Below are 16,707 nucleotides of genomic sequence, written 5' to 3'. Positions count from 1 at the left end.
TTTGGGCAAAGCGGGGGTCTCATAAAGTAAGGCGGCTTTCATCCTTGCAGTGAATGGCTTGCAGGACAGAGAGAATTTCCATGGGACTGAATAACCAAGGATGCTTCAGCCACTCTCCCCACTGAGAGTTCGCAGAACTGCGTGCCCTCAGCTTTACCTTTAATGAGCTCACTGTATTCTTATTTTCATGTGATTGCAATATAAGTCAAATCACTCTAATCAATATCAATACAGATAAATATATATAAATTTATATATGCATATATGCATATATAAAATATATATATTATATATATATATAAACTTATATACTTCAACTTATATAGTGTGGGAGATTGACTGCAAAGACAGCCTTAGGTCTCCAACCCTCTCTGGATCCTGTATGTTTTGCAAGGTGATTTCAGAGCATCTCCCTCCTTCATGCACCTAGGTGGAATTGGTGGACCTGCTTTGGCCAACAGAGTGAAGCAGAAGAGAACCGAGGTTGTTTTTCAGAGCTTAGGCATCAAAGGGCCTTGCACATGTCGACCCTGTCTCAGAACTTGCCCACCATCATGGAACAGCCAGGACAGCCTGCTGGAGGACGAGAGACCAGCAGAGAAAGTTGGTTTGGCTCAGCCAAGGCCAGTACAGAGCACCCCACACACCACCCAGGTGGCCTCAGACATGGGAGCAAGCCCCACCAGGATCACCAGAGCCTAATAACACCTCAACAGAGCTGACCCATCGACCTATAGGCTTGCAAGCAGTAATAGCTATTATTTGAAACCAGAACTTTAAGGGCCAGAGGAGATAGGAGTCCAACCAGTCAGAACCTGCTTCACCAACCTGATCAAGGCTAACGTCCCGAAAAAGGTTCACTCTCACAAGGTTTAGATCCAATAAGCATTTGAAGATGTTCCTGGGGAAATAATCACTATTTCTGATGGGAGGGTTTCGAGACCAAAATTGCTCAGAACTTGGCTAAAAGAGCAAAAGCTTGGAGTCAGGCAATCTGGGTTAGACTTCTCACCCGAGCACTTAAGTCCTACGTGGAAAAGTCACTCTGCCCCCAGGGGTACTCACTTGAGACCAGATGAATTTAGTATGAAGCAAAGAAATCCTGGCTGGCTAAGGAGGTTTATTACCAAAGGGCCAGAGCCTCATTTGTGCATGAACAGGACAGAATGAGTCTCAGGTGCACAGAACTCTTTTCAAACAGGGCTCAGGTTCTTCCTAGAAGGTAGACTCTGTCCCTGGCTTTCCCTAATGAATGCTGCCCCCTACAGCACATACGTGAAATAGGCTTTAAAAAACAATTGCGCAGGGACACCTTCTATCTTTTGTCTCAGCAGAGGGACGGAAGAGCCTGGTAGGCTGCAGTCCATGGGGTCGCTAAGAGTTGGACATGACTGAGCGACTTCACTTTCATGCATTAGAGAAGGAAATGGCAACCCGCTCCAGTGTTCAACCCTGGAGAATCCCAGGGATGGGGGAGCCTGATGGGCTGCTGTCTATGGGGTCACACAGAGTCGGACACGACTGAAGTGACTTAGCAGCAGTAGCAGAGGGCAAGGAAACGGAAGTGAGTTCAATGTTAAGTGGCTAAAACCAAGCACCCATAACTTCTCACTCGGTGGTCACAGCTATTTCCATTTGGCAGGGATCCTCGTCTGTGGCCCCTCTGATGGACTCAGAACATGAGTTTGGCCAATGTATCTGAAGTTAAGGGAGAAATCTTCCCCAAGTATGTGAATGGAGTAATGGAAGTCATCACAAATCACATACAGGCTGTTATCTGCATGAATGCAATTTTTGCGCACTAATGAACCCTAAAGGGTAAGCAGCATGAAGAATAAAGCATATGGTTGGGATGAATGGAGATCTTCAATGGAACCAATCCAAAGGTGGGGCTTTGGAAACCCCAACAAACTGCGGGGGAGCATGTGTCACTACCAGGCCCCTCTAGGACCTACTAAAATCACACCAACTTTACCCTTTGCCTAGGATCATCAAATCCTCTCTTTTCAAGGGATCTTAGGGAGGATCTGTTCCAATCTACCTGCTAATGTAAGGAATCCTCCTTAGGAACCTTAGGGGTGATGACTTAGCCTCCATATCTGTTGCCCTGGAGTCAGGGGACTCCCTACACCCCAGACAGCCTTTTCAACTGTGAGAAGACAAGAGTGAAAAACTTTTTTGTTTTTAAAATGAAACCCAAGTTTGCCTCCTTGTCATTTTTTATTTCTGCCCTCTGTGGCTCTGTGTGTGTTAGTCACTCAGTCATGTCGGACTCTATGACCCCATGGACAGTAGCCCGCCAGGCTCCTCTGTCCATGGGATTTCCCAGGCAAGCATACTGGAGTAGGTTCCATTCCCTTCTCCAGAGGATCTTCCTGACCCAGGGATCAAACCCGGGTCTCCTGCACTGTAGGCAGATTCTTTAGTGCCAGGGAAGCCCTGCCCTCTGTGGCTAGAGGGAGAAAAAAAGCTGGTCCAGTAATACAGACCATTTCTAAAAGGAAACCGGTCTCTTTCCATAAAACAGGTCCCTCTCCATGAGATTGTTCCCTATAACATCTTTGTTCCTAACTGTTGAGTGGGCGAATGGATGTTCTGAGCAAAGAACATCTCTCTGGGTCTCACATTCTGATGAGGTTCTGCCTAAGCCAGAGACTTAGGTTTATTCTTCCTACACTCCTCCTCATAGCTCTTCTCTTCTTCTCAAGAGCCAGGATCACATGGTGTGATGAGGCCACCTGGGCTCCGTGTAACAGCTGTCTCTTCCACCAGACTGTCGGTTCCATGAAGGCAAGCATCACTGTCGGCTTTTTCACTTTCAAATTTTCAGTCACCAGCGTGATGCCCAAGACAGAGGAGGCACCTGAACACGTGCTGAACAGATGGAAGAGTTTCAAGTACACGAATATGCAGCCAAGTAAGAAGGGGGAGACTATTACTCCACACTGTACAGTCTGGCTGGAATTCCCCACCTCTTAAAACTGGAGCCAAATCTAGCATAACTTTTCTTGCAGCAAAAAGCAGCAAGTACCTTCAAAGACCCCTATCCTTAGGGTGAATCCTGAGTCTTGAATCCACCAGCTGGTGGCCCCCTGGAGGGCGAGAGTGGACATCCTTGCGGAGACTGACTTCGGTGCTGGCCCGCTGTCAGCTCCTCACCACTGGAGAGGAAACTTTCCCACCTTACCTGATCACGCCACGATGTGGGTTTTATTCGGTCCTCATACATTCTACAAAACTGTGAGAACAACTGGTTGGAAGACTCTGTCTGGAAGAAAATGTTGAGACAGTCTAGAGTCTCCCTCCTCCTAGACTCAAACACGATACAAAACCTGGGCAGTAGGGGGCAGCAGAGACTCATTGTCCTGGACTATTCTGAGCTAAAGGACTGTTTTTTGTATCCTTGCTTTATTCAAGGTGAGTTATTACGGATCCCTGATTGCCTACTCCTTTTCATTTTTCATAACAATGCTCTGATTCTCCCATTTTGCAAAAGGCGGAGGGAGCCTCAGGTATGGAGAGGGCTTCTTGACCTTTGCTCTTATGAAGGAAGTAGGACAGGCCGCTGATGGAAATCTCAAATAAGAGATTTCACTGAAAAGATCTCTGCAATCTCCACTAAGTCTGGGGAGCCTTGCCAATCCCATGAATCGACACGGCTGCCACCGTTGATGGCAGGAGCTCCTGGGACACTAAGAATGTAAATTGTGCCCACAAATGCCTTGGCATAAGCCGCTGTGTGGCACAACCATTTATCTCCATGGGGTGGCACCCGCTGATGGCCCATGCATCACTTCCACCACAGCAGAGATGGACTGTGACCGTTATGCCGGAGACAAATGTTCTCAATTATCCTCAGTTGACACCCTCATCGGAAGACGGTTCCCTGACATGTGATGGAATCCTAATGAAATGCACAGACTCGGAAGCTTGCAGACGGCAGGCTGCTGCTAAGAACCAGGCATTTTATCTGTCAGGTTCATTTAGGCCTGAGGATGCCACGTCCTCGGCACAGAGGCAGCCACACGTGTTCACAAGGAACTCCTCACCTAGTTGGTGCAGCTACATGAGCTGTCAAGGCTTTTGTTTTTAATATGTATTTATTTGGCTGTACCGGGCGTTAGTCACGGCACAGGGGATCTTTTTAGCTGCGGCATGTGGGATCTAGTTCTGTGACCAGGGATGGAACCTGGGCCCCCTGCGTTGGGAGCACGGAGTCTTAGCCATTGGACCACCAAGGAAGTCCCAAGCTGTCAAAGTTTTACTGTTCAGGAAAAGTCCCTGTTCTAACCAGCATTCTCTTCTTATACTTTGCATTGTGAATACGGTCCCCATATGCTTATAGAAAAGTTAATCTCATTTATCCCTACTCATATTTATCTTTTCATGTTAATAAACACTGTCAAATACCTAACTTGGTGAAGGAAAATATTTTTTTAAAAAAGAAGAACATTAAATGAACAACTAAACTAAGCCCTGGCTGCAGATGACACCTGGATAAAAATGACCAGGGGAGCCCCCAGAAACATAAATACTTTTCCTTACCAATGATCCTTGAAATTAAATTGAATTTGTGTGTGTGTGACATTTTCCACACAGCAGATGGAAGCGAAAGAAATACTGAAATTCATCACCTGAAGATCAGATGAACATCCACCAGTTATTTTCCGTTCCTGACACAAGACCAATCAAATAGATCTTTCATCTTCCTAAATGGTTTCTTTTCTTTTTCTCGACTCATTCATTCTGTACCAAAAATCCAGGTTTATCGTATTTTTGAGGAAGGATATATAGCAGAATCATGAGCTCACGCATGGCTTTGAAACACATCCATATTTAGAGAAAAACAAACATGGTTACATCCTTCTTATTCTTCTCCCTGCAAAAACGATGGCTTGAGTATTATTAGTTTGACACTTTGGAGGGACTGATGCGTCTCCTCCTCTGAAGGCTCTTCTGAATTACACAGTAGATCAAGAAAACAGCTCCCGAAGGTGGCCAGACAGAGTGCTTTCACCTTCAGGTCTGACTTTAGTTTAATGCTAGAGGTGAAGGACCGAAGCGAGCACGGAGCATGCGAAGGGAGGAGCACCATAAAGGCTCCTCTCCAGGTGGCCCTGCTGGCACTCACCCTTCCTCTCACCAGACATATATGAGTATATGTCCTATACTCATATAAGACTTTTATGTCTTATACTCATCAAGTAACACCAGACTCTCCAAGTGCAGGTAGGGAAAGAGCCAGAAGATGATTCTCCACGCAGAGAGCGGATGAGCCAATGGCTCCCTGTGACCACCTCCTTTCCCTGAGTTCCCTCTGTTACTGTATCTAGATTCCACAGGGGCAACTCTCCTTTTTATATTTCCAACCGAAGTCTGGGATCCAAATCCATCTCCTTATTTTCCATTAGCTCAACTGAAACAAGGGAGCATTGAATGATTTTTTTTTTTTTCTAAATTAAGAACTTCACTAGAGATTAGTGAGGCAATAGCAAGAAATCAAAAGATCCAAAGACCCTGTGCAAGTAGGTAGGTCTACAAGCATAAGGTGCTGACTCCTGAGACTAAACATGAATACATGTACAATAAAAAGCACGCACATCAAATAATTCTAATAACATAAAAGTGTCTTGCATACTATAAAGTGACATTCAAATGTGTTAGGAAGTACTAAGACCATATGTTTTTAGCTACATTTGAAAGACTTTCCTGGTGATCCAGTGGTTAAGACCTCTTGCTTCATGGCTTCGAGCGCTGATAAGGAAACTGAGATCCTGCAACTCCAGTGTAAACGGTTCCCTATGAACTGAGCTCCTGCTATATGCTAGGCATCTTCCTGTGTTCATCTCTATTACCTATTAACAACACAGAACAAAGTAGTTGCTGATAATTGCAGGGCAGTTAGAAGGTAGCTTGCCCTTTAATTATCTGACAAAGGGGACCATGAATCCCCCCTAGGAGAGAGGTTCTCAAACTTCAGTGATGTAAGAAGGATAAGGATGTAAAATCCAGACTTTCCGACTCTAACTCAGAAATCTGAACTAGAAGGACTAGGTTTGTAAGGCTTCAGGATCTCTCTCTTAAGCAACGACCTCAAAGGATGCTGGTGTCGGAGGCCCATTCATCCTTGAGGAATGATGCGTCTTGAATTCACGGTCCCACCAGACCATGGGACGTGAGCTGTTCACCTTGGACTTAACAGAGAGACCACGTGGGGCTTGGTCCCTCTCCCATCACACCGGGGCAATCTGCATACATATGTTGGAGCATAAAAATGTCACAGTGGAGGCACTATTCTGGAGAGAGGTGCCATGTGTTTTAGGACTTTTCATCTCTTCAATTAGGCAACGTTGATAATTTGTTTAGAACAAGAGGGAACCAGGGTGTGAAATGCAAACTAGAAAAATGAAACCTGCCTTTACTGCAGGAGCCATAACCTCCACCCTCTGACCTGTCAAAGGGCACCGTTAACAGCAAACCAGCTGACTCCATAACACTGAGAAAGATCAGAAGGCATTAACTGTTTCAAGCCACGTAAATGAGCACGATGCCAATAAACTCCAGCTATTAGGAAACAAGTCACACCCTGCATACAAATGTCTTCAACCAACAGAAGAGACAAGGAAAGAAAACTTAAACTGAACTCTACAAGAAAGGAGGAAACAAACACTTTATATCTGACTTTTTCCCATCACCAGGGCTAGGGCAGCCTGTTGCTGCTTCACAGATGAACATATTGAATCTCTGCCAAGTGAGGTGACTTGATGTTGGGAAAGGAGTAACAAAACCTTTCCCTTTCTGCATGAGAATTTGACCTCGGGTTGCCCTTCTATCTCTGTTTCCCCTGGAAACTTGATAAAGACAGAATGTCAGCTATGTTACTAAGCAACACTGCTCATGATAAAAATGACCCTGGATAGTTACACCACAACTGGGCGGACAACAGCTGTAAATGGAGAATAAATGCCTGCTGGAGGCACCATCATTTTGGACTTCGCTGAGTGCTATGACTACCGATCGGGCCCAAGTCTCGCGGGAACCCTAGAAGTTAGGCAGATGCAGCTGTCGCAGGAAATGCTGGCTCCTGTAGGACACGCAGCGTTCAAGCTAGAGGAACTCCTTCACCTGCCCCCGTGGGTCTTGTTCTTCACACCTGAGCTGTCACCCGAGGTGGGAGGGGGCAGTGATGGGCCCTGGATGCTGCGTGGACTGCTGTCTACACTGCCGTGAGGACCACCCCATGGAACAGAAATGCCCACACTGCCCTGCTTACAACCTTCCTGACAGTCTCCAGCGGAGTGGAAGGGTGCCAGGTGTGGCCTCTGATGGTCTCAGCGAGACCCTGAGCACATGCCCCGGTGAGCAGTGCCCTTGCCCAAAGCCACACTCCTTGGAGATGACAGGGCCAGAACTCAGTCAGTTGGCTGCCTTCAAGGGAAACACTTTCTGTTTAATTGCAGGGCCCAAAACTTTTCTCCTGAGATAACTGTTTTCTGGCCCAAGAGACTGGTGCAGCTGGTGCAAGGCCCTGCCAGACCTGCTTTTCCCCTTCAATGCCATGTGAGGTCCCTAGATTTGGAAGCATCTATTTCATCCTGCCTGCCCACCTTAACAGCTGAGTCACTGAGCTTCTCTGCTAGAAGGTTCTCTCAGCTCTTTGCAGGAAACCGCCCTCAGCAGGAAGCCCCTTTTCTTGTCACTTTAGCAAAGCGACATTGTAACTAACTTTTAAACCAAGCACCTCCATGACCTACTCATCTCTGGCCCGAACACATTTTTCAGATCTATTGATTGATAGATAATACCCTGCCTAACATGTCGGTGGTTTCTGTTGATCAAAGAAGTAGGAATGAAGAATAAGAAATTAACGGAGCAGATCTCTGCCCTAGCTTCCCCTTCAGTAATCTTCAGAAATAACTGTGTGACCAAGATAACATCTAGAGGAAGATCACAAGGAGTCGACAAGGCTGCACACAAGTCTGTATATGGGGGGATGGTGAGGACTCTGACCCCCATCTTAGTGATTAACTCAGGTTACTTCCTTGTTTCCCTCTAAAAGCTTTCAAGGCTTAGCTGAATCTTCAGAGGTGGGTTTTGAGGGAACAGTGAGTCCACCATCTCCCCAGATTGCTGGCATTCTGGTCAAAGGTACCTTTCCTTTCTATCAACATCTGTGAGACCTGATTTTGTAAAGCAGCGAGCAGTGGAACCTGACTCATTAGGTAACAGGAGAGACTTCTTTAAATACAATGATACCCTGGTTCAAATCTTTGAGATGGCTCAGACAGTGATGGCTTCAGGCTGAAGGGTCGTGATGACATCACATCTGATCCCCAAACTGAGGTGACTATCACCCATGAGCACAGACAGGTACTCAAGCTCTCCCCTTGTCTGGGGTGACAGGTCTGGCATGGCAGGGGTCCCCTGATGACCCCACCCCAACGCTGAAATGATCTTGCAGAAGGTTCCCTCTGCAGCACCTTGTGACGCTACTAAAACGTGAGGCTACTAACACCTGAGCCCACACAGCTCCTCCCGACCGGAAGGTTGGATGCGTCATTCCTTCCCAAACTCCCTTTCCTTTGCTCTCAGCAAAAATCTTCAGATGAAAATCAGGACAAATGATATTGCCTCTCTTCCTCAGCCTTCTTCTTCACAACTCTGAGCACATCCCTATTATACCACAAGGAACTGTGGTGTTGGAGAAGACTCTTGAGAGTCCCTTGGACTGCCAGGAGATCAGACCAGTCCATTCTAAAGGAAATCAACCCTGAATAGTCATTGGAAGGACTGATGCTGAAGCTGAAGCTCCAATACTTTGGCCACCTCATGCGAAGAGCTGACTCATTGGAAAAGACCCTGATGCTGGGAAAGATTGAGGGCAGGAGGAGAAGGGGACGACAGAGGATGAGATGGTTGGATGGCATCACTGACTCTACAGACATGACTTTGAGCAAGCTCCAGGAGATAGTGATGGACAAGCGTGGTGTGCTTCAGTTCATGCAGTTCAAGAGTCAGACTCGACTGAGCGACTGAGCAACAAGAGTAAGCACCACCCCTCCCCCAAGCGGTCCAGCACCCAGTCCTCACTGTCACAACCTCCAGCTCAAAGCTGGGCACAAACGGTGATGAACAAAGGCGACAAGAAACACGGGCACCACAGCCATGTGCTCTTTTGCGTGACCTGGACCACTGGATCAGCTTCATCTCAACTGTAATTTTAGGTCAGTATCTTGATTAACAGCAGAACATGGGCCACTTTTTCGTGCTTCCCTCTCCCATTCACTAAGCCTGATAAAGAGCTTGCCTTCCCAACCACAAAGTGACAAGTTTATCAGTTCAGTTCAGTCGCTCCGTCATGTCCGACTCTTTGTGATCCCATGCCATCCAAAGGCCCTGATGATGGGAGAGATTGAAGGTGGGAGGAGATGGGGACGACAGAGGATGAGATGGTTGGATGGCATCACTGACTCAATGGACATGAGTTTGAGTAAACTCTGGGAGTTGGTGATGGACTGGGAGGCCTGGCGTGCTGCAGTCCATGGGGTTGCAAAAAGTCAGACATGACTGAGCGACTGAACTGAACTGATTCCAGTCCATTTTAGTTCACTGATTCCTAAAATGTCAGTGTTCACTCTTGCCATCTCCTGTTTGACTACTTCCAACTTACTTTGATTCATGGACCTAACATTCCAGGTTCCTACGCAATATGGTTCTTTACAGCATCAGACTTTACTTCTATCACCAGTCACATCCACAACTGGGTTTTTGCTTTGGTTCTGTCCCTTCATTCTTTCTGGAGTTATTTCTCCACTAATCTCCAGCAGCATATTGGGCACCTACTGACCTGGGGAGTTCATCTTTCAGTGTCCTATCTTTTTGCCTTTTCATACTGTTCATGGGGTTCTCAAGGCAAGAATACTGAAGTGGTTTGCCATTCCCTTCTCCAGTGGACCATGTTTTGTCAGAACACTCCACCACAACCCCTCTGTCTTGGGTGGCCCTAAACAGCATGGCTTATAGTTTCACTGAGTTAGACAAAGGCTGTGATCCTTTGTCTAATCAGTTTGATTAGTTTTCTGTGATTGTGGTTTTCATTCAGTCTGCCCTCTGATGGATAAGGATAAGAGGCTTATGGAAGCTTCCTGCTGGGAGAGACTGACTGGGGGGAATCTGGGTCTTGTTCTGAAGGGCGGGGCCATGCTCAATAAATCTTCAATACAATTTTCTGCAGGGCTGCGTTCCCTCCCTGTTTTTTTTTGTTTTTTTTTTAATTTTATTTTATTTTTAAACTTTACATAACTGTATTTGTTTTGCCAAATATCAAAATGAATCCGCTACAGGTATACATGTTTTTTGACCTGAGGCCAAACTATGGTGAAGATAATGAAGAAAATGGGATCTCCTTCAAAAGGTCCCGTGTATGCACTGCCATACTCAGTGCTCCTGACCCTGCAGCAGGCCGCTGCCGACCCACGCCTCCACCAGGGCCTCCTGGACACCCACAGGCTAGTCTGGGTCAGTCTCTGTGGGGTCACTGCCCCTTTCTCCTGGGTCCTGGTGCGCACAAGCTTTTGTTTGTGCCCTCCAAGTCTGTTTCCCCAGTCCTGTGTTCTGGCGGCTCTATGGTGGGGTTAATGGCGACCTCCTCCTAGAGTTCTTATGCCACACCCAGCTCTGCTGCACCCAGAGCCCCTGCCCCTGCGGCAGGCCACTGCTGACCTGTACCTCCGCAGGAGACACTCAAACCCTCAAAGGCAGGTCTGGCTCAGCCTCTGTGGGGTCTCCTGGTGCACACAAGGTTTTGTTTGAGCCCTCCGAGGATCTCTGGTGTGTGTGGGGTTTGATTTTAAATGTGATTTCGCCCCTCCAACCGCCTTGCTGTGGCTTATCCTTTGCCCTTGGACATGGGGTATCTTTTTTTGGTGGGAACTAACATTATCCTGTCGATGGTTGTTCAGTAGCAAGTTGTAATTTTGGAATTCTCACAGAAGATGAGTGTGCATCCTTCTGCTCCACCACACAGATTCTAAATCAATGGCTCCAATGTTATTCAGACATGACATTGTGCTAAATGGTGTTAAAATCCTATCTCCAGCCATGTCTAGCTCTCCTTGTCTGCTCAGGACAGGCAGAAGTGAACAAGGAAGAAGAAAGTGACACAGAGAATGAAGACCTGAGGAAGGAACCCACTAGAAAGCGCTGGTGGACCAAACAGCCAGTTAAAATCAAAGAATTCATTGATGCTTCACAGTGACTCAGTGACAGAGTACTTTAGACCCACTTTACAGAAGGGAAAGCTGAGGCCTGGAGAAGTGTCTTGAGTGCTAGGTAGGAGTGAGCTTGATCTCAAACCCAGGTGCTTTTGCGCTATGCCACGGTCACCAGTTGTGACTCTCAGCAAAGTACCAAAATTAGTTCTTAGCAAACGATCTTGTTATATATTTCAGCATCTTAAAATAATTTGCTTCATTTCTAAGACAAAATATTTTTTTCCCAAGAGAATGAAAATAAAAGTGTCAAATGTGGAGAGAAACTAATCCTTTCACACACTGTTGCTGGAAATTATAAATAGGGATAACCTTTTGGGAACAAAATTTGACACTGTTAAAACAAATGTAAAATGTGCACATACCCTTCAATAAGCAATTTCACTGAAACAGTTGTATACATGCAGAAAAGACACATGAGGACACTAACCTCAAAACTATTTATAACATCAAAAAATTAGAAGCAATCTAAATAACAGTGACTTAAAATATTAAAGTTCATACAATGGAATACTAGGCAACAATTTTATGAAGAAAGAAAATGAATGATCCATTAAAAAATGTCTGTCCATGATTTGTTGATTTTATTTATAAGACTTAAAGTGTCCTATATAAAGCATTTCAAATAGTTCCTGGCAAAGAGTGAACATTAGGAAAAATTTATCAAAATGTTACAGTATATACATTTAACTACTATTTAAAATAAGGAAATACAGAAAACTTAAAAAAAAAAAATGTCATAGTATATGCATGAAAAAAATGTTGTTTAGTCACTCGGTTCTGTCCAAGTGTTTTGCGACCCCATGGACTGTAGCCCTCCAGGCTCCTCTGTCCATGGGATTTTCAAGGCAAGAGTACTGGAGCAGACTGCCATTTCCTTGACCCAGGGGTTAAACCCACGTCTCTTGCATCTCCTACATTGTCAGGTGGATCCTTTACCACTGAGCCACTGCGGAAGCCCAATAGAGGAATACGAATTAAATGGTAAACAATAGCTTTGTTTGGGAAGTGGGATTACACTTACAGGCTTTTTTTCTTTCAATAAATTTGTACTGCCTGAATATTTTAATATAATTATTTTTGTACTGAAAATAAAGATATTCTTTCTATAAAATGAAGAAAACATTATTATTCAGAACAGAACATTCTCCTTATGCATAGAATTCGGTCTAGGAATACTAAGCATTCCAAATTTCTATGATGGACTAAATATTTTAGAAATGTATTAAATTTCTGGCAGTGTTACCCATTCAGAGGATGTAAGTGAGGGAGTGGAAGGAAGAGAAAACAGATCATGCCACACATGTTGGGGGGGTGAAAAAAAAAACAAACAGCTATTTCATCTCCCCTGAAAATCTGCAATTCTGGCCTGGAGCCTTAAAGTCGCTCAGAGCCAAAAGAGGAAGTGAAGGCCCACCCTAAGTCCCGGCCATCCCTTGAGCTGATGCTGCAGACGCATTCTGCAGGGTCCTCCTGACACATTCAGGCCAGGCAAGACTTGGCATGGTTGTTGCCTGCAGGAGTGCAAATCCAAAGGTGGACCCAAACCATGAGAGTGATAATGATGCAACAGACAACCAGCAGGTTTTCTAAAGCCTAAGGCTCTGCAAACTTTCTTCCAAACCTGTAAAATCTGGAACCTAAATCTCTAGGAAAACTAACAGGATGTGTTGCTGCACAGAACATTTCTGGGTTTTGTTTGTCACCTATGTCCTTGGCCACCCTAAGGGACAACGTAATGAACTGTGTGAGTCCTGACATTTTTTTCCTAACTCAGAAGGAAGTACTACCTGTTATTTTCTTCTATTTTACATCTCAGTTGATTGCTCAGTATAATCAGAACTAAATTCAGTGATGATGACAAAAGGGGGGGTTTGTATTTTTGGACAAGATTTTAAGAGGAATGATTTAGCACAAAGTATAAAGTGCTCTGGGGTTTTTGAAAAGTTGCTCATTACAATTTCCTTTTATTCCTCTTAATCCTTTTTTAAAACTGGGACTAAATGTTGAAATATTTTTGTCATTTATTGACAGAATAGTGAACTTACTGATATGATTAGAGCAAACTCTAGGACTGGAAATCCTAGGTCCACGGGACACAGAGAAAAGCAGATGACTTGGTTCATCTGAGAGTGAGAAGCCAGAGCACAGTGCTGCCCAGGTCTGACTGACCCACAAGAAAGCTTCAAGGAAGGACAGGTAATGAGATTTTTATTCTTATTCTTATCCCAGACTTGACCTCACGGGAAAGCAGTCCACACCTCAACTATAGCTCCAACCACACTGAACGGCAATTTATCTGCTCATGAGGGTTTCTCTCTCCAAGCTTTCTCCAGGTGAAGAATGATACCTAATGCACATAAGTACCTGTTGTGTCTTACACATGGCCAGGTGGCTGAGTTATTTCTGTTCCCTGACCACAAACTATATTTTGCATGCAAGCCGCCAACTTCGGTCTGCAAGGTCAGATTCAAGGGAGAACACAGGGGCCATGAAGAAAGGAGGAGGAAATAATGACAGTCTCTGAAGGTAAAATTCCATAACCCTTTATCTCAGGACAGTGGAAAAGTAATAAAAAGTACCCAGGCCTGTCCCAAGCTTGCTCTCCCTCAGCTCTTCAGGGCAGGAGAGGGTTAATAAATGTACCTCACGTGCACCTGACCCTCCAAGCAGTAATTTTTATCACTGCAAATCCTTACAGGATTGTGAGCATGTTACAGCTTCCAGAACATTCTCAGGCATATTCCCTCACAGCCTCACAGCGCCTCACAGCCATCCCAGGGGACAGGACAGAGCCGGAGTTCAATTCTAGGAGCTAGACGCGGACATGAACTGCAGCGCTCAACTACCAGTCAGGGAGAGTTACTAATCTCATTTAGCCTCATTTTACCTGTAAAACAGAGTTAATATTTACCTCATGGAATGTTTGTGAAGATCAAGTAATATCTCGAAAATCAAAGTCCCTGGCAAGTATTACGCGCTCCACAAGTAAATATGACTTTCCTTCCTTCACCGCTGGAGTCCTTCCCTGGGACGATGCCTCTGTCAGAATCCACAGCCACTGCCCTGCAGAAGGCCTCCCGGCTGTCTGCTCGCTTGGGGCGCACACGGCAACCCCCGCCAGGACAGAAGCAGACTGGCGGCTGCCCCCGTGTCAGAGGGGAGCCCCGGCTGGGCTGCCTGAGTGACCCTGCATCCTGTGGGCCCTGGGACACAGGTCCGGCCACCAACCCTGCACCCTCCTGCGTGTGTTCCCTCCACAGCGAACCTTTTCCTTATTTTCTCAATTTTTTGGACACTGGCCTCACATCCATCCTTGAAACTTTTTTTATGTCTCTTCTCCCCAAAGGATTATGGAACAAGGGCAGGCCAATCTAGCACAAAGTCCCCGCACAGGCTTCCCCAACATCTTCTCCTTTCTCCTCACCTCCTTCAACCTGCACACCTCTAACCAACTCTCAATGAGCAAAGCTTAGAGCATTTCCTTTCTACTTTCAGGAAAAGCACTGTATAAACTGTGATTCTGGAACCAAAGTACCTGAGTTCAGTTCCATCTCCACCTCTCACACTCTGCTGTGACCTCAGGAAGTACTTAATCTCTCTTTCCCTTAGCTCCATCCTTTGTAAGGGGGGATAACAATACAACTTGGGGGGATTCAATGAGGCACATAATAGGAGCTCAACAAAATCAGTTCTCTTCTATCTTATGTATGTATATAAATGCATCTGGAAGGTTATGCACAGAATAGTTTATACTGGTGTCCTTCAGGGAACATATGGAGGAGAACTTTTCTTTGATATAAACTTGTACCTTTTTACAAGCATATATTGTTTTTGTAATTTAAACACACTTTTAACAAGAATATATTTGGGTATGGTAAAGAAAAGGAAAGAAGCAGGGGGAAGGGAGGTGGACAAAGAAAAGAAGAGAAATGGTTTGCCTGAGGCAAAAGCGGAAGGCTGGATCAGAGTCCTCCCTGGTTGAGACCTTCTGGCTGTAGCTTTAGTGCCCCAGTGCAGAGTTCCCCTTGCCTTGTTGGGGAAACCTTCTGCCATATATATGTCAGCCCTACGTAGATTTCCTTCATGTTTCCTCCAGTGTTCCAGGTGGGGGTGGGTGTAGGGGAAGCCCAGGGTCTACTAGACAAAGTTATCGTGGGCTGGAGGGGTGAGTGTGGGGTTTCTGATCTCATTCACGGTGGAAGGGCTTCCAGTCTCCAGAAATAGTTTAGGAAACAGGAGGCAGCTCTCCTGGGTACCAGGGGAGGAGGGGTAACATCAGGACAAGCCCAGGAATGCTTCCTGGGACCTGAGAAGGCCCCCCAAGAAGTCCATCCCACTTTGCCTGTGAGGAATAAAGGAGGGCTCTGCTTGTTACTGAAGAGTCTCCAAAGCTGTCTCAATTTCCCCATTTCTCCAATGTCTCATGAAACACAGACTGCAGCAAGCAAAGGTCTGTTTTATTAACTTCTATGCAAGAGTCCCCATGGGGCTATTTACCTTTTCCCCATAACCTAAAACGTCAGTATTATGCACGGTCAAAAAAAGAAAAAAACATATCCTTTTTTGGTAAGAGTTATAGTATCAGAATACCAAGAGGAATGCTGCCTACTCCTTATGTGTAGCCAAGACATTCATTTAGCCAATCTACATTTCTGACTTTTTCAAAGGGTGAGAATCCTCTTGTTCCTAATTGTCCTCACATCACTTCTGATGAGTAAAAACCTATCAGCTCACAAAGCTTCATTTCTAGAGAATCGTCTACTCTATAGAGCATGTTCTATGAAAATTTATTTTCAAATTGCAAACTCTTATATTGCTTCTATGTGTCTTCTGGGCCCTACCCAGACAAATAGCTATTCCTGCTAGAAACTATGAAAATGTAATATTTTCCCCACCTTATTAATACCTCTGCTAACAAAGGTCCTGCTAACTGATCATGTTCTTCTGAACAGTTCCCCTCACTGTATTTGCAATCCCACACTTACCCCAAGGAACTGGATCTGCTATAAAGGAAGATGTCAGAAAGGACCCCCAAGAAAGTGGCTTACCTTTCTCGTGGCTGCTTGATGGTGGGGGTGGGGAAGTGACCGGTTTAGACTTGTCATAGTTGTTAAAGCTCTGGCTCCGTCGGTTGTTAGCAGTGGCTGACCCTCCGCGTGTCTTGGCCTCGCTGCCTGCAGCGGATACCCTCGCGGTAGGACCTGGAAGTCTAAAATGCAAAAGCAACAGAGTAATCGCTTCAGTCTCAGGAAAACAGCAGCATCTCAGAAGAAGGAACTGCAGCCATGCAAGAGGTGAGAGAAACCATTCAAGACATCAGATCTGTGGTGGCTTGCTAGTCCAAGGACTCAGTGAGACCACCACAAACATCTAGGCTATAACGACCTCAGTCCAAAGGTAAAGTATGAGCTGTTTTCCTTTGAGAACAGAAAGA

General features: G+C 45.5%; 1 protein-coding gene across 2 annotated transcripts in view; it reads right to left on the bottom strand.

Moving 5' to 3' along the window:
- NAV2 (neuron navigator 2) overlaps positions 1-16,707 on the bottom strand; it is a 420,664-nt gene that overhangs the window by 208,512 nt on the left and 195,445 nt on the right. For both annotated transcript variants that reach the window (XM_055581343.1, XM_055581341.1), the window contains one exon: positions 16,322-16,482. In XM_055581343.1, coding sequence (XP_055437318.1) covers positions 16,322-16,482 — 161 coding nt within the window. The remainder of the gene's footprint in view (positions 1-16,321; positions 16,483-16,707) is intronic.

Source organism: Bubalus kerabau, chromosome 5, assembly GCF_029407905.1.
Source record: "Bubalus kerabau isolate K-KA32 ecotype Philippines breed swamp buffalo chromosome 5, PCC_UOA_SB_1v2, whole genome shotgun sequence".
NCBI classification, from domain to species: domain Eukaryota; kingdom Metazoa; phylum Chordata; class Mammalia; order Artiodactyla; family Bovidae; genus Bubalus; species Bubalus kerabau.
Note: the sequence above shows the minus strand (reverse complement) of the source record. Positions and strands in the feature narration are given on the sequence as shown.